This window comes from Zootermopsis nevadensis, unplaced genomic scaffold, assembly GCF_977971745.1.
Source record: "Zootermopsis nevadensis isolate Lab colony 2312 unplaced genomic scaffold, Znev_1.0 Znev_ptg000030l, whole genome shotgun sequence".
Taxonomy (NCBI): domain Eukaryota; kingdom Metazoa; phylum Arthropoda; class Insecta; order Blattodea; family Termopsidae; genus Zootermopsis; species Zootermopsis nevadensis.
The window spans coordinates 21,514,813-21,538,789 of record NW_028259162.1 but is presented as its reverse complement, the minus strand read 5'-3'; the positions used below and the strand labels follow the sequence as shown (position 1 = coordinate 21,538,789).

Sequence of the window (23,977 nt, the reverse complement as noted above, 5' to 3'; positions counted from 1 at the left end):
CCTTACCAGCCCACTAAGAGACCTCGATGGCCTTGGCATTGTGGTGGTGAAGGACTTCGTCATATCGGGGCATCTGACTCTATGCCCTGCATTCAACTCAGATCACCTGCCTGACCCAGGTGCTCCAGTGTAAACGACGAACACCTTTCGGGCCCCTTGCTTGTCGCCAAACCCTTGTTGTTCATTCTGAGCTACTGACAACGTCGTTAAGCAAGCCACAAATACAGAAATAAAACACTGGAATAATAGCAGGCTGTGGGAGGGGTTTTCTAAAAATATAAAGAAGGCCTCGACATTTTTTTCCCCCTTATTCGGCCAGAACTGGGACCAGCAGAATGTCTCAATTCTCTGGCCATGGTCGAGTCGCTCGTTCCACATGATTATTAGTCATTTAACACAAGGACACGGCTGGCTCGCCGGTCGACCTCATAAGTCTGTATGAACGTATCACACATGCGTTGTTTACAGTCTTATCTTACGATGTTGTATCAACTACTGAGCCTTTGCATTATTATCGAACGAGAGATATGATAGGATAGACGATAAATTTGGAAATACCGAGGCTGAAACGACCTTCACACGTATAAATATTCGTAATAGCTACTGAGACTGAAAGAAAATTCAGATGTGTCAAGTTACAGTTGCTCGGATTCGGCTGGGATATGAACCGGTTACCACTGACAGCGATTTTTTAATGTATAATTAACATTGGCACTAGATACGAGTGGTGACTGCAAACCTCTGGCCACCTGCGTTCTCTGATCTTTGCTTGTTTTAAGGTTTCGTCACAGAACTGTCCTGGGTGTAGCGAGAAAGAAATCGAATCTCAGTTGTCGATTCCTACTCCCTGTCTTTAATCGATTATTATCGCAAACGACAGAATAAAAAGAGAACGGACAAAACAGATAAAAAAATTTGATTTATTCAGGTAAACAGCATACAGTGACCCCTCCTTAACTTCTTACTTCTTATCTTATCAATGAGCGTGCAATTTTCAAATGAGGTTACTCCTTTGGCGGACACCAACAAACTATACGTGTCTGTCACGCAACATACGACACGTGTGCATTTTTAACAAATGAAGAAAGCGTACGGAACATGTCTATCAACCTCTGAAATTGTTTGTTTCGCCTGAATTGGTGCTATATCAAAATCAATTTGCATATCGCTAGTGCTGCCCTTGATTTTAATTGGTTTCCTGTCCTTTGGCTCCAAGGCTCGGTTCTCTCTTAACCTCATCTTTTCTTAAGAAAGATAAGTTGATTTATGACATCGCCATATTGTGTACGTTTTCAAATTTTTCGATCAGTTGACCGATTTTCACGAAATTTTGTACGAACGCTACACCTCTCAAGACCACTGACCTACCGTCATGATATAAAACCTAAACTATCTTATGCTTCTGTGTGAAGTTGTCATTAAAATCGTTGGATAATGAAAATCGAAATGGCTCGACAATTTTCGTAAAATTCTGTAATATCAAATGTCTGCCCGTTCTCAAAATATTCCACGCGTATTTTAATAGGACCCCCGTAAGGTTGCAGAAGATTTTGTATTACAGAGTGACCTCCAATACCTTTGAATTGTCATCGGAGTCAGTGGAGCTGTTATCGAGTTGAAGCATGCGGACGGACACAATCATCCCTGCGTGCGCTTATTACATTTTGTGCATCGTACAAAGAACGAGTAACAATTCAAATATTTCCATGGTGCACGTGGCTGGTTGCCGTGACAACGCGCCACAGCGTGAATGGAACGCATCTCATCTGTCAGCTGTCCTATAGGAGTAGGGAGTGGAGGAGTGGGGTTAGGTTAGGTGGGGGTGGACATGTGTGTTGGAGAAGAGGGTAGGAAACAGGGAGAATTGAAGAGCGCCCTCATTCACAGGGTCGATTGGCGTTCGTATTGACACGTCATTTGCCGTTTTAAATATTTCATCACGATTATATACGTGCTGTTGAAGATACTCTAAACGCTTTGTCTGGTTGAAGAAAAGAATATCTAAAGTGCATTGGCACTTTGCGAGAAGCGTGTACTACGTCGAAGTTTGAGGTAAGTCTAGTTTGTTTTTTTTGTATCGACTTACGAAGTATCGATTGTAGATCGATAGAAATGTCTGCTTGAGGACGTGACCGGCGTCCTGCTCGCTGGTAGCGTAGACGGCGTTGACAATTTTTCGTTTTAGGTTATAAAATGTGCAAACAGGCATACTATAGAGCAACACGAAGAACTATCCAACAGTGGCCCATCTGTTGGCAGCCAGTTGAACCATTTTGTAAGTTATCAAATTAAGTTTTGTGACTTAAATTACGTAATATCGAATGAGACGTGGTGACGATTATGGATTTAAGAGCCATTTGTATTGATGAGGGCTGAAAGTTATGGGTTTATAGCCCTATTGTCAAATAATGTATGTGGATATCAAAATTCATTTCGAAAATAAGTCAATTGTGAAGGTAGATAAAAGAAACGTAATTTTTATTAATTTTAAACCGCCTCTCCTACAAAATGAAACACACCGTTGCTGACATTAAACTTTGAGGAGGGGGGGGGGTCTGAACTAAGTCTGAGGTAGATTTGGGGCCGCGTTGGCATACCTCTTCGTTACAAATGAACGCGTCGTTGCGAAGTCAAACCCCTCTGCGTGTTAATCGTTTTACAAGCATCACTAAAAAGACAGACAATGTTACTAAGGCACTGCTTATGAAGTTGAATTCCCCTGACATGAGTTGAGTTCTTCGGGGTTAGCCACGAGATACGATGATTTCATTGCGATGAACCGCTTGATTAAAATATTTCATTAACTTTATAGCAGGAAAACTGATTCTGAGCTCATACAATGATCTGCCGTGGGCACCGGGAGACATATTTTTATTAACATTCAGGTTCATAATAATCCGTGGCGTAAGAGCCCTCTGAGAGCCAAAGCCGAGTAGCTGGCTTATGGCCTCACGTTCACGATCATCCAACCAGATACAGGGTGACGTGTGGTCAGCACGACGAACCCCCAGCCATTGCTAGCTTTCATGACCGGATTAAGCTAATTATCGTAGCTCCCCAATTTCCTCACGATGCTGGGTTGGCACCGGTCCCATACACTGGTCGAAAGCTCATGAGAAATTGCTTTCCCCGAGACTCGAACCAGCGGGCATTCATGATGCCTCAGACCGCGCAAGACATTCAGGTTCATAAGGTAGCTAATTTCCTTTCCCCGCCAATAAGGGTAGACTGGATCACGCACTAAGGGCAGTTCTCATTAATAAAATCCCTTCGGGCTATCAGACGTGTCAAATGGTTACAAATTATCGACGTTTCAGGGACCATCTCTGTCTTCAAGGGCCATGATGTATCCCCGCATACATGAACGGGACAGTTACATTACAGTCCTGATGAAGGGGAGAGTATGGTTCCTGAAACGTCGGGATAGGCCATGAAGATTTTATTAATGTAAGTCGCTGTGAAATCTTTCCGTCATATGCAACAGAAGTTGTCAGACCACCTCCATAGAGTAAACCTATTTTCACCACAGGAAAATTTGTGTATGATTTTGAGCGAAAATGGCGGGAGATTTGGTTACCATGCATTGGTATAACTGACAAATCGCAGAACTCAGCCTCCCCGAGTAACTTAAACGATTCGACGGCTAAAATTGTTCAAAATACATTAATATATATGCGATATACCCAGTTCACGAGCGCTTATGATGTTCTAAGCAGTCCGATAATTTATGTTTTTTTATGTTATAAAACCGTATTTTATAAAAACTCTTCCTCTCACCAAATTTATTAACAAAATAGTAATTTTACTGCTGTTTGTGTGGGTTTGAAACATGGCCTATACAAATTATCAAGGATAATATTTGGACACAAAAAAATGAACTGACAGGTAGGATTAAAAAATATATATACAGTTTCGTAAATTGTGTTCCTCACATACTGCAGGGCAGTTAAACATGCAGTCTCCATGTCAATTAAGATTCCGATTATATAGCACAATTGATGCAAAATCTTCGCGACATTTCTTGAGGCAGATTTCACCTTACGAAGCGATTCGATACAAGCGGGTAATTATACTCCTACTGCATATTTGGTAGGTCCCAAGTAAAACCTAGGACCAGAGATCGACTATCCTGACGCTCCACCGTTACAAAAAATTAATATGTTAATGCTGTTTATGAATGTAGTCCCTTTTTACAGCAAGAATCAAACAAGACACATAAACACAAAATGCTTAGTTCCTGATTGTTTAAGCAGCTGGTGCATAGCCCATATTGCCTGCCGGAATGTAAATTATTAAATTAATTATTCGGTTTTGTCCGTCTAATCACAATTATATTTAAAATTTACAAATAAGATAATTAAAATATCATTTTATGTTCCACATCGAATAATCGATTTACATGTGGAACATAAAATGATATTTTAATTATCTTATTTGTAAAATTTTAAATATAATTGTGATTAGATGGACAAAATCGAATAATTAATTTAATATTTGATTTACAATACGACGCAATTATATTATCTTGTAAATTATTAATTGAAACCCTGAGATTTTAATTCTGACAATATTTTTAAGAAACTGGTATATTTCTTATGGCACTTTAGCACCAATAAGTTATTCTTATTTCGCTTAAATGTTTTTGTAAGGGTCATGAGAAAATATTATCTCCTTATATTAACAATTAAATATATTTTCGGTGCCTCTGAGTTCAGAAATATCTGCTTTCTGATTATGCTCCTAGACGAACTGAAAAAACACTTAAAGCTCCTACAAAGTTAAATTGATCCAACTACCTTAAAACTATGACCTCAGAGGATGACTCTCTGTCCTAAACCAACAGAACTCTTACATAATATTTTGGAATTTTGTTAAATTATACGTTCAAAATCACAAATAGTTGTTTGAAGAAAGGTCAGATTCGCTGTGAGACTGAAGATGATTGGATCGAAGCTCGAAAAGTTTCCGTGTTCGAACTCGAGCTGTTGAGACCCGGGCTCTTTCGCCATTGCTACACCCCCCCGCCCCCGCCCCCGGGGGCCGTACACCCACCGTGCATTGTCATTTATTCAAATGAGTTAGCTGCTCTGTACTCCAACACGATAGCGGACATCCTGGTTCAAAAATTTCGAACGCTTTCCAATAGACAGGAAGCGGAAATAGTGCAGATGTATTCAGTACTGAATTGGATCCTACCCCGGAAACGGAAGAGACCTAGGCCGCGCCGGAGGCAAGCAGGACGTCCACACACACACCTCTGTGCCTTCTGCGTCCTCTTTCGTTCACATGTTACCAGTTCCTCAGCTCATGCTAGTGTTCCGAAGTAGAAGAGGGATTTCTTGACTGCTTAGTTCCTGTCAGTTTCTCAAAATCTTTGCTCTGTTACTCACACCTGGACACAGCTTATATTTTCGCTCGCCATTTTGGGTTGCAAGGATAGATGTAACAACACGAAAATCACCGAATGTATTTTATTTTATTTTTTTGGGGTGGGGTGGTGGTTTATGCTACAAATGTCGACATGTTTGCAAAAACTTAATATAAAACAATTTTCTTTAATTCTCAAAACTTTTGTTATGTTCAGATTCAGTAATTTAATGTTTTCGCGACTATCTTGAACAACCTCTAACTTTGATTAATTTCAAACAATATTAACATCAGGATTTATTTCATAATTGCCAGTAACTTATGCATAAGAAACTGCCAGAACAGGCCTCAAACGTGCTTTTCACTTTTCCACCAGTAAATATGTCGCTTTGCCATCGAACCCCCTCACACATCTCCGAATAAGTAATCAACATTAATTCATGTTTTCCTTCAGATCAGGCAGGCGTGTGGGTGTCCTTGATTGGTACATGTCTGGCACAAATAACTGTAATTAATTGACGGAAAGGAAAAATCTCATATGATTCGAATTATACCGTCAGATGTGGTCTAACATCACTTCCGGTTTAGGACTTCGAAAGTTAAGCGCCTGATTTTGGTTGCAGTCGACGAACGATTACTTAATGCTCTTCGTGTTAAGGGGGAGGATATGATATTAAGTTTTGTCAGAATTGACTGAAGACGTTGAAGAATCAGGAGAGAGAAATAATAAATTTCAGAAAGACGGGTTGGTTTGACTGATAGGTTGTAATCGTGACATACGGAACTCATTCTTTGGCAGACGTCGTAAAACCTCTGTATGCCGTCCCTACGTCTTCCTTTCTATTCAGTTGCAAAACCGGAAACTCATTCAACTGAAGCAGCCCTACTCCCTCGACCACGTCCAGTCGGTATTTCACGTTGGGATAAATCTTTACACCCACGCATCAGACAAGCAGAAGTTTGAGTTGAGGGTTGTGTAGCGGTGCAGTGTACACGTGTGACGTACAAGCTGACTTAACCGACAAAACTGCTTAGAATACACCATTTTGTTCTACTGACTTTAATATTAGCTTGTCCGATTCGTGTTTTACATTACAAGGAAGTGTTCGTGTGTGTGTGCTTTGTCCTACGACAGCAAATCAGAACGTAAATACTTGATGCAGTTACGTCACGTGTCTGAGGTACGTTGGTTCAGTAGTAGAAAAAAATATTTTGCTAACTAGATGGCTTACCGAACCCGAAGGTTCATCACCGAACTAACCAAAATCCCTGTCCTGGGCCAACAAAATCCAGTCTCCTTCAACTCCTATCTCCCATAGATCCCGCCTGAGATTATCCTCCCATCTACGTCTAGGTCTCCCCAGTAGTCTCTTCCCCTCAGGCTTCCCAAATAGTGGACCCAACCAACCAGATGGCTTACCGAACCCGAAGGTTCATCACCGAACTAACCAAAAGCCCTGTCCTGGGCCAACAAAATCCAGTCTCCTTCAACTCCTATCTCCCATAGATCCCGCCTGAGATTATCCTCCCATCTACGTCTAGGTCTCCCCAGTAGTCTCTTCCCCTCAGGCTTCCCAAATAGTGGACCCAACCAACCAGATGGCTTACCGAACCCGAAGGTTCATCACCGAATTAACCAAAGCCCTGTCCTGGGCCAACAAAATCCAGTCTCCTTCAACTCCTATCTCCCATAGATCCCGCCTGAGATTATCCTCCCATCTACGTCTAGGTCTCCCCAGTAGTCTCTTGCCCTCAGGCTTCCCAAATAGTGGACCCAACCAACCAGATGGCTTACCGAACCCGAAGGTTCATCACCGAATTAACCAAAGCCCTGTCCTGGGCCAACAAAATCCAGTCTCCTTCAACTCCTATCTCCCATAGATCCCACCTGAGATTATCCTCCCATCTACGTCTAGGTCTCCCCAGCGGTCTCTTCCCTTCAAGTTTCCTTATTACTTACCGGGAGCGTTCACAAACTTGCAAATTTAACATTGTGCTGAGATACGGACCAAGAATTTGGAACATTTATTATAACTTACGTAGAGCTGCAATATAATAGATTTTGTGGTTCAGAAAAGGCGCACGTATTTCACCACGAGGAACGTTTACAAGCCAGTAACATTTGCAGTTGTAAATGACAGTAAAGTTTATATGGGCCAGCCTATAGTTTTCTTTTGAAGCATAGAGAAATTATTCTATTTGTGCTCTGAAATGCGAATGAAGAATTGTGCGAGGTCACAAAATCGGCTTCCGTTTTCCGGTATTTTCTGATGAGAGTTATGTAATTTAAAATTTAAAAAAAAAGTATGCCACATTTCACTGACGAGATTACGATTCTCAGACATTAATAATATAGGTTATGAGTGAGTAACACTAGCGGAAAATTAGATAACTAACGTTATATACAAGTGATCCATACGCATTGTCAACAGCGACGACATTTTCTTCAGCGCCACTTATGATGATGGTGAAAATCCTATAGCGCCTGGCGATGAGTCATGCAGTTCCTGCCGTGAGCCGGGAAACGACAGTTGCGTTAAACTTTATCAGTGAACGCACTGCATTATCAACCCTTCACGTGACAGTGAGGACAGTCCGTTAAAATGCAAATAAGTTTCGTCAGCCTTATCGCTCGTGGAGATGCTGCAGCCTTGCAGAAATGATAGGACTTGGAGAAATCTCTTTCATTCCAAAGATCTAATTTCTGCATCAGACACGGGACCAAGTGTTCCACAGTACACAAAGCTCGTTCATTGTCCAATTCGAAGAGAAAATCGATATAATACCTTAAATCATATCACGGCCGCTTCCTTCCACATCCTTTCCAATTCATTATCCACTAACATCCTCTAATTTGACGCTATATAGTCTAAGTTACTGAAAAAACGTCGTTAAATAAACTATAAATAATAGATTCTCACGGAAGGAAGATTAAAAATGATTGTCTTCGGGGCGTTGCGCCTTGCAGCCTCGTAGAAATTTATCGACGTCTCAGAGGTGAATACTCATTGCCCTCACGATGAAGGCAGAAGACACTTCTGAAACGTCGATAAATTGCGCAACATTACAGAAGTTATAAAAATGGTCGTTATATAATTTTCTCCATCCTCAAGTTACTTGATCTCGTATCCAGAAATATCTCCACAGAATGAGAGACAAAGACTTTAATCTCACCTACGTGAAACAACAGATAAAAGTTGTTATAATTATAAGATAGTGTAATTGCGTCATATTGTGAATATTATAACAATTATTTATTTTAATCCGTCTGATCACAATATTTAAAATTTCTTATAATTAAGATAATAAAATATCATTGATGTTCCATATCGATTGATCGATTTACATTTCGGAACATTTACACAACATGTTTCGGTTTTTATAAAACCATCATCAGGTGTAAAATATATCTAAGAACTTAAAACTCAATTATGATTTCTGTAGTTGTTTTTGGTGATGTTTCATTACGTTTGTTTTTCCATTTTTGGGCGAAGGTGTTGTTTTTTCTTAAATGTTATTAGATGTACATATCGGCCTGTAAGTAAAAGATTGAAAGAAACACTAAAGAATTTGAAAGAATTTATAAAAGAATTTAGAGAATAAAATGCAAAATATATAAATTATAGTTAGAAAGTATCAATATAATAGAAATAAAAATAAAAATAAAACATACCAAAGATGTAGGAGTGAGTGTCCCGATATATCCAGAAGTACTAGTGTCTTCGAATAGGTGTGGGTCAATACTGACTTTGGTATGTTTTATTTTTATTTTTATTTTTATTTCTATTATATTGATACTTTCTAACTATAATTTATATATTTTGCATTTTATTCTCTAAATTCTTTTATAAATTCTTTCAAATTCTTTAGTGTTTCTTTCAATCTTTTACTTACAGGCCGATATGTACATCTAATAACATTTAAGAAAAAACAACACCTTCGCCCAAAAATGGAAAAACAAACGTAATGAAACATCACCAAAAACAACTACAGAAATCATAATTGAGTTTTAAGTTCTTAGATATATTTTACACCTGATGATGGTTTTATAAAAACCGAAACATGTTGTGTAAATGTTCCGAAATGTAAATCGATCAATCGATATGGAACATCAATGATATTTTTGTTATAATTCTATATATCTTACGTTCTCTTAGAGACGTAATGTTTGTGTTACAGTGAGGATGCAGGCAGAGATGATGTACGAGGCACAGCACTGGGAGTGGAGGGAGCCTCAGATCTCAGAACACGGTCCCCCGTACCTCCCCAAAGGTAAGACGTTTTTATTGTGTTCAGCGTAAAAAGGGCGCATCTGCAAACGAAAATGTTTTTCTTACTGGGAATTTAATTCAGCAAAGCATTTTGGACTCTTGAGGACAGAAGTACTAATTTTCTCCTTTCCCAGAGGCATTGAAGGAGTGGAACGCGCCTCTGACGAAGAACAAATATCTAAATTCGTTTTATATTTGTCTGACAACAATAATTGTTTATCGCAGACACCGTACAGAATCAGAAAATATTTCTTCTTGTACAGATATTTTCTTAAACACGCACATCAGCGAAAAAATGAAGAACGTAGGAACGTAACTTGTTACTTTAAAGCAAAGCTTCTTTTTTAAGTAACGACCCTGAAAGTTTCGGAAAATTTCAGTCATCTTAGGGGATCCAGACTATAGTTCTACATAATTTTTACAATAAAACAGCTGACATTTAAAAATATTTTTTAACAATAAAAATATCGACAATTTAAATTCTGTAAACATCTGTAACCATATATTTCATTGTTAAGGAACTGTATATTCTTTTTCCAAAAAGCTGTTCTGAACGAAACAGAAGTCACTTTGAGATGATAATGTTGCGTCATATTGTGTTGAATATATACTTGTTCAATTTTTTATCAGTCTAATCACAATAAAATATTATTATTAAATATTAATATATTTTAAATATTTAAATGTTAATTGTAATAATATTTTAATATTTAATAATAATATTTTATTGTGATTAGACTGATAAAAAATTTAACAAGAAGTCACTTTGTTGTCAGATTACTTGTAACAGTTGCTAACAGGAGACTCAACAAAATCTTTCAATAATTCCCTGTCAGAGAAACTTGGACGCAAAACAGAAAGATTTCACCAGAAGACTATCACAAATTGATTGGGCAATACAGCAGAAATGTTTTTCAGGAATCAAAGACAACTTCAGGACAAAATCACCGTATCATAAAACCACATCAAGTCAGTACAGTCACACGAAAAAGTTGTTTCTAGGGCACACAAAGTCAATTTTTCCATTTCACAATACTTCGTGCGTCAATATAGTTCTCAAAAGTCAGGAGAAGTGACACATTTATTGACGGCTTCGTCGCAAAAAACTTCAGGCTTCTTCGTGTCCCAGACAAAACATCACAACTGGCAAAAGAGAAATCCTTCCCTAATAATTCATGTCCAAAAACATCAAACACGTTGTGAGACGTGTGTTTGTCGTGATCACCAAAATGTTTGAACTTACGTTTGGGAGACAATTAACAAATAGGTCCATGGGGGGGGGGGGTTTGGACTAGAAGCGAAAGTGATGGTCTGAAATTTAAACAAGAAACCTATTTGAAGTAATTTTGATAAATAATATAAAATGTTCTTTGGCGTTTCTACCCTCTAAACCAGTGGTATTCAACCTTTTTTGTTCGCGTACCCCCAGATATAATTTCTCTTCAACTTTGTACCCCCAAAGTTTTTGGTATATAATTCAAGTTATACGTAGTATATAATCTACATCTAAAATAAATTAAATAAATTATATTACTGATTATTTAGTGTTTATCATAAAATAATATTATTTTTTTAAAATTTCACGTACCCCCTAAGATGTCTTCGCGTACCCTAGGTTGAATACCACTGCTCTAAACAGCTTACGTTTAAATAAAGTGTGAAAAGGGCACATGTCAGAGACAAAAATTAGGTAGTTCAGACTGTGAACAGAAACACGCCATGAGGAAGGAAGCAGCGTAACTTGGCTTTTTAAATCTCTGAAAAAATATAAACAATTTTCTCACTTCCCTAAAGTGCATTTTCATTCCCATGCATTCAGTTGTTAAGCCATTAATTTTCTCTAAATTTAAATCACGTTGTGAAGTGAACTCGGTAGATTTTCAGTCCCGTCTAGATGGCGATCACAGAATCGTAAAAGAATGTCAAGATGTTATTCCAAAGCAAAGGCAGCATATTTACACTGATAGAAGTGTCATCATTGTTCCGGAGGGAATTTGCGAAAAAACGTGTTGGCAGCCTTGAGCGCTACAGGTCATGGTAAAACCAGGTAAAATCAGGCCAAGGAAAGGTCTAACCAAGGCGCTGACTGAGAACACATCGAGATCATGGATGTGTTTATTTATTTTTATTATTTATTTAGTGTTCTGTCTGACGACAGGTCCATATGAACAGAATCCTTCCATCCTTTTCTCGGACTGGGACCTGTTCATATACGTTCTTGGCAGATGATCCAGAAGTGGTTTGCCATTGCCTTCTTCTGTGTGTGAATGGAGTAATTGTTGGGATGCCACGGAGGAAAACTCCGTGTTGCCTAGACCACGGCCTTGCCCAACACAAGTTATAAATTCGGGCACCGCCGGGAATCGAACCCGAGACCCCAGGATTACAAGGCCAGCGTGCTAACCGCTAGACCAGGGCTGCGTTAAGAAGGAAAAATATTTGTTCAGTTCACGAAGAATTTAGCCTTTTATGGCGGTATTAAAAGATCCACATACAAAGAAAAGCACATCGATTCCAGTGTGTTGAGGCATTAATTAAAATATATGAAGCGCTTAAAACTTATTTCTAGATATTTTACAGAACACTTAAATAAAGATTTGGAGGAGGTAATTAATTCGACTGCAGATAGCATTAATGCACCTTTTACACAACAGCAAATACAAGATTCAACAATCAATAAAGCAGTGGATTTTATAAATGCGTCATCTGTGGATCTTACCGTCATATCATTTGCGTGTATAATTCTGAATAAAGTTAAGGACATACTACATGGATTTTGCCAAACGGAGAGCCAAAGACGATCTCACACAACAAGAGAGAATAAATAAAATATTATCTCACGATAACTTTCCGCCAGTAGACCAAGGATCTACTTACTGTCCGAGGTTCTATTCCAGAAGCTGTTGAAGACTGAGGACACGCTCTTGCTGTGAAGGTAACAAGCAATGGATTCCGTCGCACCAGAAACAGACATAGAATTCCGAAGAAGTTTACTTCAGATCAGAATTATTTAGATTCAAGGAAGATCCATTGAGTTTGGAGAGATAATGAAACGTCACAATGGTCCGTTGCTAACCTAACCAATCGCTTAAACAGTTGCTGAAATTTGAGGCAGTGACGACTTACGTATTCTTTTTTTAAAAAAAGTATTGTTAGGTGATGGAATTTTAGAGTTTCGAAGCCTCTGAAATAGAAACTTTTGTACATATATGGACGATAGTATAACATAATTATGTACCTTAAAGGAATATAGACGAAAGTGTAAATTTTGCTGGCTTAGGTTTAAACTCTAGATTTTTTTTAAAAGTATTTTAACTTTTACACCGGTAACTTACCTGTCATGGGATATTTTAAATTGCTACTTAACTATAAACTGTGGAGAACCGAGATTTGGTATTAAGAAGCTTGCTACTGAATTTTATCAGCTGAAGTTCACGGACCGAACGCTCACTGCAGGTAGAAAGTGGCACTGCGTGCCTTGTATACAAACATTTTTGCAAGCTTTTCGATCAGAACAGAATACCTTGCGAAACATTCTAGTTATCTCGGTACATTCGGAAATGAAATATTTCTAACGTTGACATTGAAACATTGATGCAGTAATGAGGGTTACGTAATATTCGGTGCGTGGACAAACAGGGAGATCACTGGATGAAACAAATCTCCATAATTAAATCTCGCAAGTTAGACAAGTTCGCGCACGACGGCACGCAACTGGATTCAGTTTTCAATTACGACATAATTTGTCTGAAGCACTGGAGTGGGATTTCATGTCCTGATAAGCAAATATTCGATGGTTCCGTGATTCCGCCATCTATTGGTACGAAATATTTCAACCTACGATTTGTATTTGATCTAGTACAATCTTTTCTAATCTATTCGCGTCGCATTTGCTGATATTACTCCCTGCATAACGGCGGAATCTTGTAACAATTCTTTGCCATTCACTGTACAGACTGCTGCTGTGTTCAACAGCGGAAATTCGAGCGGCAAGTTCATTCAATTTCCTTTGGCGCCAAAATCACCTTTAACACGTCTTCTGCTTATTATTTTTTATATCTTTTAGTACTTTCGTACACATTATTAGCAACAGAATAGCATTAGATGTTCAGAAAAGGATTCATTTTAATTGTCTCAGTACAGCTAATTTTATCTCAACAACTGCCAAAAGTAACGGCCACATGAAAAAAAACAACTTCATTGACTCCATTTTTGTTCCGAACCTGTCATTTACGTTCTCGTACATGAATTCCAGGAGTTCATAACTTCGCTCCCTTACCTGACGCAGTAATAGACAATAGCGCCTACATAGGTAGACAACCAGCCACGCGAGACTGTAGGGCACACTGCCTACTAGCTCGCGCTGACGTCAAAGCGGCCGTACGTACTTTCATTTGCTCTTGTGACAAAAGTCCACACAACTCACAGGCTACAAGTTTGCTAATCACTTCTACATCGGAGTGTATCTACAGGCATAAATCGAAAAATAAGACCACGGAGTCATGCAAATTGTAAGCACTAATCTTAATGTCAATGTCAATTAGAGCGTATCCAAGAAATATGGCTTTTTCCAGATCCACCGCTAACAAATTTGTTTACGCCGATTAAGAGTGCCGTATTGAAAACATGTATTAAGTAAAAGTTTTATACGACACGAGAGAACTCTACAATTAGTTCCTTGAACACAATTTTCCTTCGAAACAAACAACCTGGGGTTCACAGGAACTGGAAACGGAAAACTTGTAAATCCGACACGGACTGACACGATTCAGTCAGAAGTGCTGCATGCCTTCGTCTGCCCCTCCCCTCGTCTTGTCTATCAATAAAATTAATTTTCATTTTCCGTCCTTTCGCAACAACATAGCAGTGTTTCCGAAATATTACACACGTTTAAATCCTATTATCTGTATTTACAGATCAATATGGCGGTAGAGTTCTGACGTCAGTGGATTGCCGCGTGACGTCAGAGCATAGGTCGTGACGCACTGATGACGTCGAACGGAAGCGGTTGTTACATGAGACGGAAGTCCATACAACAAAATAACGCCAATGTACGTGGCAATTAAAAGCGAGGTTAATAAGTATCGATAGGGCATACATGACAAACGTGAACACATTCTGAAAGCGAAGATAAAAACAATTTTAGTCGTTAATGATTTTCACGCATTGCTACAATGAAGTGGGATGCTGGATTACGAATGGAAAATCAAAAACGAAATTTAAAGGAGAGCATGTAACGAAGCACATATACTAGTAAAGAACCTTATGCTGGCATAAGAGCGACATTATTTAAGCTGGAAAGTTATTGCAGTAAACCTCGCTTTCAGATCGTTGAATTGTAAAAACCACCATAAAACTGAATAAGAAGAAACGTATACCGCATAATTCTGATAACTTGATCAAATTCCAGGCCGACCAATGTCTGAGGTCCACTTTTTACTACAGTATTATCAAAGTTAATAGAAACATTCAGAGGTCTCTAAAAAATTCGTCACTTGTTGGCGAAGGTGAGAAATTATCAGTCAGCATCTCGTGTCTCTATTCAGTCAGTCATTGAACATTTTCCTCTTCCAGTCCTGCGTAAGAACAAAGCAGACGTTTGATAATTCAAAGACCTTCACCACGTACCAGAACGCAAGGTAATCACGGCCCATCCGTGCCCGGTAATGGTATCCTCTGAGCAAATTAAAAAGTACTTTGTGGGTGTTCTATTTGTTTCGCAAAACCCAAGAGGCTTCGAACCAGCTGGTCGCGTGCCTTAAAGCCCCTAAAACATCGGGGTAAAGTCAAGAAACATGTTACTTACGAATTTATGAATGGTTTTGAACCTCGAATGAAAAGCAATGGTGGGTGATCTGCTTGCAGATTGCTGTAGTGCTGCACACAGACAGAAGAATTACTTAAGTAAGCCACTGAACATCCATGCAATTGACCACCATGTTGTGAAGTAACATTTGTGGTGAGCCAGAGACAACTTGAGCCCCCACCCCACATCTCTCCTAAATTATACATTATCTACAACGCATTATCCCACCCTACAAGAAAAGCAATCACACATTATCTTGCATTTTCAGTATTTTAAATTGCAGACTTTCTTTACCGACTTTATTTTACAACACTGCAATTGCTTGGCAATAATTATCTCTATAAAGAACTATGTGGCGTAATTATTGAAACAGATGACAAACACGTACGAACACCGATATTTTTTTAAAAAAAGATAAAAATGCGAACGCAGCTACAGCCAAACTATTGTCAGAGAACCCAGCTTTAATGAAGTTGTACTTGTTATTGGGGGATTTAAACTTATTCCCACTGAACTACACCAATCAAGTGGCAGGACACAGCCTTCTTAGGTACACAAATCAACAGATTCCTTCTGAAGCAATGAAAATATCAATTTATGACCACATTCACGAGAGCAGTTAAGTTTTACGCGCAAGAGAACTACAATCGGACACGATGCTGCCAACAAGCACATTTTTGTAGCTTCATTTGAATGTGCCTGCACATTGCAGTAATATCGGAGAAATCCCTCTTTTGTCAGTTTCATATAAACAAAAACTTTTGATTCGGCAAGAGAGAAGTAGGCTATACAATTTTAATCAAATTCCCAGGGTTTGGTTACTTCAAACCTCATAAGAACGAAGCACATAAACCGAATTACGGGATACTTGTTGGCGTCACGCACGGAACCAACGGAAGCATTGCTTCTGTAGCTTCGTTAATCGAGTCTGTCCCACCCAAATTATCAATAGGAAGCAATTCTGACCGTGTTGTCCGCGCTGCTTGGCCTGTGGTACAGAAACGAAAGAATGCGTTCTATCAAAGGTGACGTGAAAATTCACTGTTTATGTATGATTTCAGTAAGTAACATTAAGTTTTATTAAGACATTGTACGTGCATATTTAGATCCGCGCGCAAAGGAAGAATTCCCAATCTCGTGGTACAAGTGGCAGGGGAGCGATTAGATTCTAATCACTAGTTACATTTTGCTTTCACTGAATAAATGGACTGGAATGTTTTAGGTAGTGATGCCGTACATTCATCGTAGGAGGGAATTCAAGATTAAGAGCCGAGTAATAAAAGGCCTAGGTTCACTTGTGTAACTATTTTGTTTCAGATCCTCGTTCCTGGTCACGCGATGATGTAGCGAGATGGCTGAGAGACATGGCAACACTCCACCAACTTCCTCAAGTTCCCATCGACAGATTCCTTATGAACGGCAAGGCACTGTGCCTCATGAGCATGGACATGTTTTTGGCAAGAGTGCCTTTGGGTGGAAAATTGCTTTATAAGGACTTTCAGCTCAGGTTAGGTAAAGCGATGTATACAAGTTAACAATGAAGGAATCCCCAGCTTCTGGATAGAGCAGTCAGTGTTTAAGACAACGGTGAACTAGTGGTGGAAAGGACACTTATATCGCCGTGAGACGAGACGGACACAATTACTTGTGAATACGAGTGCATCAAATGTGAGATATGAATAACTCCAATTTTCTATGAACATATTTAGTCCAGTGGTTGGAGATTTCTATAATTTTTTTGTTTGTTTGTTAAATGCCTCAGATGGCTCTCAAAGGATTACACCATCCGAAAATAGATGACAATAAGTTAATTTATAAAAACTAATAAAATGCTGACTTTCAAGATCCGTTCAGAAACAACAGCTGCAAAGATGGCAGGCTCACTGTTGCTGTTTAATTTCAAACAATAAAAAACACATTCTTGCTTACACAAATTTGTAATCTTATTAGGTAATAACAGTAACTTGTCATTAACTTGCATACACAAGTGATTACGTTTTTCAACTTACAGTGTGATGAACATTAATATTCAGATTACATCTGCAAGCAGATCATCAACACCATCTTCTTGATCAAGAATTAGGCTGTCACCCATTCCAGGTTCTTCACTTTCACTCTTCCATCTCAGTTCTATTTTCAATTCTTTTCACATGGCTAATAGACTCATCGCTAAAAACTACTGTAACACTTCTAAAGAATGGAAAGAATTTGACCCTTCTTTTGTTATGGTGTGAGAATAAAGCAAAATCTCGTTAATTTTAAGTTAAAAAGAAAATATTATTGTTTTAACTAGGCTCAAAGCATAAAATTCCTACCACAAAACAAAAAACCTTGTTACAATATTTACACTCTATTATAAATAAAGAATGCCTTATGGGTGCATTCTGTCCATCTGCCAAAATCATGCTGTGAGGCAGATTGAAGTCATTGTCCATCATTTATCAACTGCCATCTATCAGCAGCCACACAATTCAGTTGATTGTGCTGCCACCTATGAGTGGCTACTTAAACTATCTGTGCCATCAACTGCCAGCAACCAATTTGACATCACACTCACCAGAAGTGGCATAAAGAACACCTTTCCAACCTTGTTCTTCACACCGAATGAAATATCTAGAGTATAATCTGAATGTGACAGATACTGCAGCATATCTGTAGTTAATACAACCAAAGATTCTTGGCGTGAAGAAGTTAGGCAGAAACTAGCTAAGATGAAAGGAACTTCCAGTGTCAGGATATTGTGGGGGGGGGAGAGAGAGAGAGAGAGAAGACAATATAGACCACCACCATGACCCAGTCCTCTATAAATGCTTCAGAGAAAATAAAAATCACTAAGTTTTACAGGGATTATTAGTTTGTCGTACCTCGTTTTCAACGCCGTTTGAACCCCTGTTAATTCACATTTAACATGTGCATATTGTTAACATAAAGTTAAATGTGAAAAATTATGAATATTTTCTTAAAAAAGTCTCCTCACATAAAAAAGTTGTATATAACATAATGTGTCATTCAGGTTCATAAATTTTGTTTGAATCATTCTTTAAACCCTTAAATATTAAACAAAGTGTTCTTCAATTAATGTTGCACTTTCTCAATAAAATTACAGCCCTAACTAGCCAATACAATCCTAATGTCTCATTTTATAGCACAAATATTGTGTCATGGAAGTGGTTAAGGATTAACATTATTTTTATGAGAACCGTGATAATCCACTCGGCTAGTGTCTAGTTATGCACATCTACAAAAAGAAAGAGTACTATTTTATAAGCTCTGAATGAGTCCTGAACTCACCTTATAAAAAGTTTACAAAATCAACGTTAACAGCACAGTTTTATAATGGTGCATCCCCACTGTTACACCATGTATGAGACTTCCTCTTCACTTTCCAAGTCAATCAAACTTGCAAGCAAACTGTCATATTCACGCTGCCACTGTTGGAAATTTTTCTCATCAATTTGCAGACTTTCAGGTACAGCATGTCGCAGAGGATGTTCAAGCCTAGCATAAAAAAATAAATAAATAAAAACACAATACACTGTCATAATTAATGCAAAAGAAATCGTGATGTAAATGACTGAGTACGTGCCGAGCAGTAAATATTGCAAAATAATGGACTTAATGATTTCCGCTGTTCTACTTACGCTATACTGGGTTGGCACATAGCTTTAGCAGGGAAAATGACTGCATATAGAATTTTAATAGGAAAACCTGTTGGAAAGTGGACACTTAGATGATCATGACTGAGTTGGGAAGGGATAGTATCTTCATCCTGCGTTAAACTACTGTCCAACTTCAGTCGTCTGACTGTAACTTTGGAACCATGTTATTGACAAACTGGAAACAGCTTCATAGACAATGAACAAAGATAATCGTGGGCTTATCACACAAATTTTATTTGTACAGTAATCTGCAATGAATAGTCTGACACCTTATGATTTAAAGATTATGTTACAACAGCCTAAAAATTTTGCCTGAAGACAGTGGCAAGACGACGACATGCAACGAGACACGTCTTGTATCCATCCCCAAACACATGACATTTCGGTGATGTCTTGGTTTATGTTAAGGCCAGAAAAACCATCTACTGGTATAAGGTGGGTCAACAAAGAAGGTAAGCTTCTCGCTTTAGTCTGATAAGGAAATGGTGTACACAGCTGAAATAAACTGCTCAAATCAAATGTGAAAACATAGTTATGGTCACTGAAATCAAATTCCCGCAGTCTCTGGACTTGAGATTCTCGTCAAACACGGACTCCACCAGACCTCACCATAGCATCGTTTGCACTTCTTGCTACTACAATTACCATAAATTACTGAAGGCCTTATATAGCGAAATTTGTGTTTCAGGAATAAATTGTGGGTAGCAAAATAATTATGCAAAGAAAGAAAGATAAAATGCAGTGAAAGGAAAGCACGACAGCTGTTTTTCCACATCTCTCGGTGACCATTCAGAAGAGCCAACTGCAACTGGGTCATAAGGCGTAACATTTTGGGGAAATTCAACCAACAATAATAAAGTTTTCCTCTTGCAGAAGAAAAATCATAATTTGGCACATGTTCAAACACGTGAAATCATTTTTTTTTAAACTGGTAGGACTTGTTCATCCCAAGAGAACAAAACTCTTGGGATATATAAGTTTCTTCAGGACATAAACATGTCAGATTATGTACCAAGTAATTGCTCTCTTTCCACCTCTAGTAAAGATAAGAATAAATACATTTTTATATTTATTATTAGTGGTTTGTTGTTATTATTATTAATAATTTTAAGTAATTTAAATTTCAGAACACTTTATTCCAGACGGTGGTGACATCTCAATGATTTATTTCTTATTAACATTCTCAAAGTAAAAATAAGCTGCTATACCACTGATGGTATTTGTGTTCCCAGAAGGCAAATAAGAGAATTTTATGCTTTCAGCACAAGCAGTGCATGAAGACGTAGTCCTTCAGCCAGGCATGTCACTGTTGCAAATGATATGCAGATTTTCAGAGACTTTTGGCAAAAACATTTCTCCTTCAAGGACACCTGCTTGATGAAAGTGTTTAGGTTAATTACATGCACTTAGTTTAGTCTGCATTTTTTATTGTATTCCGCAGTCTGTATTTATATTATTATTGTTAAACAAAGATTGTTCCTGCCACTAGTCAGCTTTTAAAATAAAAATAATTCTTCTCGTTCCTTTATGTTTTAACTGTATTTTATCGTGTTCTTCATTTCAGTGCTTGCCTGTGATGTCACAAAAATAATAAAATAAGTGGACCAACAATTACCAGGTTCTGTAGTTAGCCTTTGCTCTCTCTGCAACAATCTTGCATTCCTCAATGGACTTTTCTGCTACTTTCATGACCTCAGTTACTGCGGTGGTAGCTGCATTCTCCTTGGAAGAAATGTCCAAGACAGCTGTAATGAGAAATTTCCAATTATCAGGTTCCTCTCTTCACAACCCAGCAAGAGCAACTTTCAGAGGAACAAGTAGAACGACAACATGCAAGCCTGTAGACGGAAACAGACGACGTGCGCGGTGACCTTCTGGACATCCCATGGCTTCCAAAAACCTAACATCAGTTTCCTTTATATCAAAATGGTCCAGCACAATGCAGTAATTTCTTGGCTCTATACAGGTGTCTGAAGTTGGAAAAATGGAATGATACCAACAAATTTCAAACAACCATTTTGAAACTTATGGAAGCAGCAAATGTTTTCAGTCTGTCTCAAATTTCACACACACCTGACACCTCACAAACAACTTTCAGACAATACTTAAATAATGAATCACAAATAAGCAGTCTCTGCAGTACAGTTTTACACAGTTACGTACAACAAACCAACACAAAGACGAAACTCCTGAAAAATTTGTGGACTGATGCCATACTTTAACTTCAAAGGAAAACACCTCACTATACAAGTTTCATTATGACCATGCCCAGAAAACACTGTTTGCCACATTTATTGTAGATGTACCAAGAATTCCAAGCCAGAAAGTTTCATTTCAGTCACCCATAAATCAGTAAGACTTGAGAAAATACATCAGAACAGAGTACAGATTCTAAAAAGGTTTTAATCTATTTCAGAGAACCCATTATATATCACTATTTCACAAACTTCCTCAATAGAAAGAACCCAATTTTTCTTTCTGCCACAATAGTCACAAGAACTTCTTTCACTGAATAACAGAAGAGATTAACAAAGTTATCAAATTGCCATGTACTCGCATATTCATTAAATGGTTAAACATACTAACCCAACGAAGAGTTCAACTCATTGCTATCCATTTCTGTTGTGTTCAGGAAGCTGAGGTACAACGTCTTCTCCAGTAGCTGAAGTGTGATGCCATGAGGCGCAGCAGAAGGAGCGCCTTCCAGTGCGGTCAAGATACCAGTCAGTCCATGGAGTTGATCCACGTTTATGAGGTTATTATGGTATTTGAGGATCTGCTGATTACTAGGTAACACAGAACCTCTGACCAGAAAACAAAAATCACTAAGTGAATTTCCAATTTCAACAAAATATATGACTACCACAAATCTTTAAATGCCAAAGCAAAATTAGTATACTGGACTCAGAATTTCACACCAATACTAGCATAGAATCTGTAAATAACAAGCAAGGGCTGATAGTAAAAAATGTACAGTAAGCCGAGTGCTTCAAAAAAGAAACTGACTCTACACAGCAGATCGCTCAGCTGATTAACAAATTAACAAACTCCACAGAGCGGTCCATCTTCAAAAGTTAAGAATCATCAGCTGATGAACAAATTCCACGGTCTGTTGGAACACTGTTGCACAACAATGTAATTATTGGGAATATTGTCACAACGGGAAAAGCAGTCGGCGGAGCACACCTTCCCAATCCTGTGTTCCCTGCCCATATGTTCTTGGTCCCATTTATTTAGGAGAACTGTACTCATGTAGAAACTCGAATACAATGCACTTTGCTATGTATATATCCTACAATAAGCATTCATCAAGACATGAAATCAATGAAAGGACTGTTTGACGGACACCAACGCACATGCAATTTTCCTTGGTAGCAAAGAAGAAAGTGCAATAGAAACCAACATCCACACTTACGAGGGAAGAGCGATATTATCCAGCAAATGTATTGGGAGTGCCATGAATTCCTTCAGCTCATGCTGGAATGCACCTCGAAGCCCTTTTACTGATGCATCCAGAGTTGTCATGCCACACTTATCCAAAGCACACGTCTGAGACAGCTTTGTAATTTCCTGCTTCAGTTTCTCTGCAGTTTCAATTTGGCCCGCATGTGACTTTGTAAGCCACAAAGAGTTAGTCCTAAGATCTGCTCGCAGCGTTTCCTGTAAAACATCGTAGTACACCTTTCTTTAAACAGTAGCTGTCCTTTAGATTCATTATCCTAACCAAACAGAATCAGAAATAGCTCAAACCATCACTGTCTGTCCATCTGTTGATTAATACCTTCCATAACAAAAGTGACAACTACAATCTTCTGGTATATTTCTCATCCAAAATCCTAATGATATCCGTACATTACCTACTGAACTATCAAGAAAGGAATATTTCATGTCACTGAGACTGTACCCTTGCCTCAACATTGCATAAGACTTGTTAAAATCAATGCACATGTGATGTGAAATGGAGTAGATTAAAATGTGGTAGGATAAACAAAACATTGGTAAAATGTCTCACAGTTGAAACCACAGCAGACAAGTTAATGTAGACAAAGTTGGTATAGATGAAATGACACACAGGTAAAATGGTTGTAGGTGAACTGTCATGGAACAGAAACAAGCAGACAAGTTTCTTCCCCACATATTTACACTTTAAAAAAATTTAGACACCACTGAGAAATTTTTAGAAAGTGAAAAGTCACTGGGCAAACTGGATACAATATTTTTCTAAGCAATAAATTTGGGTAGCAGAAACAAAAATGCATAATCACGGCACATGCAACTCTTTGGCTGTCACTGCTACACATTCTGCCAAATAGCAAACACAGCCTCTGGATATAATTGGCCCTATTTATAACACTTCTACACATCAATTTCAAACAATCACTAGTAAGCAGACGAAATCAACAATACTTACATTCTCATTGCCAAGTCTCTTAATTTCCTCTTCTTGCAAATTCAGAATGTCAAGGTCTGTTGAATATGTGTTTACTTTCAGATTTTTAATCTCATTCTGTAAAACTTCGTTAATGATACCAAATTCTGTAAATTTACTTTGAAGTTCCAACCATTGTCTGATCCTGCCACATTCTTGAAACACGTCACCAAATTTATATCCACGCCACTCCTCCTGAAAATGTGAACACAAATAATATAGTATTAATTCTACCAAAAAGATTTAAAAGTACGAGGCGCGTCCCAAAAGTAAGTTTCCCTGGGGCCGTTTACAGAAACAAAACACAATTTCATGGAAATATTTATTGCAACAGATACAGCAAGTGTCCAGCTATTTTTCAACATATTCGCCACCGGAATTGAGACATTTGTCATACCGTGGGACCAACTTTTGAATACCTGTGTCGTAGAAGTCTGCCGCCTGG

General features: G+C 38.3%; 2 protein-coding genes across 9 annotated transcripts in view; one reads left to right on the top strand and one right to left on the bottom strand.

Moving 5' to 3' along the window:
- Positions 1 to 1,839: 1,839 nt before the first annotated feature.
- Positions 1,840 to 18,206, top strand: edl (ETS-domain lacking). 3 transcript variants are annotated; one of them, XM_087358584.1, is made up of 3 exons: positions 1,840 to 2,052; positions 9,547 to 9,639; positions 16,762 to 18,206. In XM_087358584.1, exons 2-3 carry the CDS (start codon positions 9,552 to 9,554, stop codon positions 16,977 to 16,979), a joined length of 306 nt encoding a protein of 101 aa, XP_087214710.1. In that variant the 5' UTR covers positions 1,840 to 2,052; positions 9,547 to 9,551; the 3' UTR covers positions 16,980 to 18,206. The 3 variants fall into 3 exon arrangements, with proteins under 3 accessions (XP_087214710.1, XP_021933142.1, XP_021933144.1); XM_022077450.2 differs by lacking the exon at positions 1,840 to 2,052 and adding an exon at positions 2,105 to 2,275; XM_022077452.2 differs by lacking the exon at positions 1,840 to 2,052 and adding an exon at positions 6,119 to 6,548.
- LOC110836343 (uncharacterized) overlaps positions 17,360 to 23,977 on the bottom strand; it is a 39,541-nt gene continuing 32,923 nt past the window's right edge. For all 6 annotated transcript variants that reach the window (XM_022077435.2, XM_087358565.1, XM_087358567.1 and 3 more), the window contains 5 exons: positions 23,515 to 23,727; positions 22,519 to 22,763; positions 21,690 to 21,907; positions 20,719 to 20,848; positions 17,360 to 18,942 (listed from right to left, as the gene is read on the bottom strand). In XM_022077435.2, the coding sequence (XP_021933127.2) occupies positions 18,798 to 18,942; positions 20,719 to 20,848; positions 21,690 to 21,907; positions 22,519 to 22,763; positions 23,515 to 23,727 (951 nt within the window). In that variant the 3' untranslated portion in view covers positions 17,360 to 18,797. The remainder of the gene's footprint in view (positions 18,943 to 20,718; positions 20,849 to 21,689; positions 21,908 to 22,518; positions 22,764 to 23,514; positions 23,728 to 23,977) is intronic.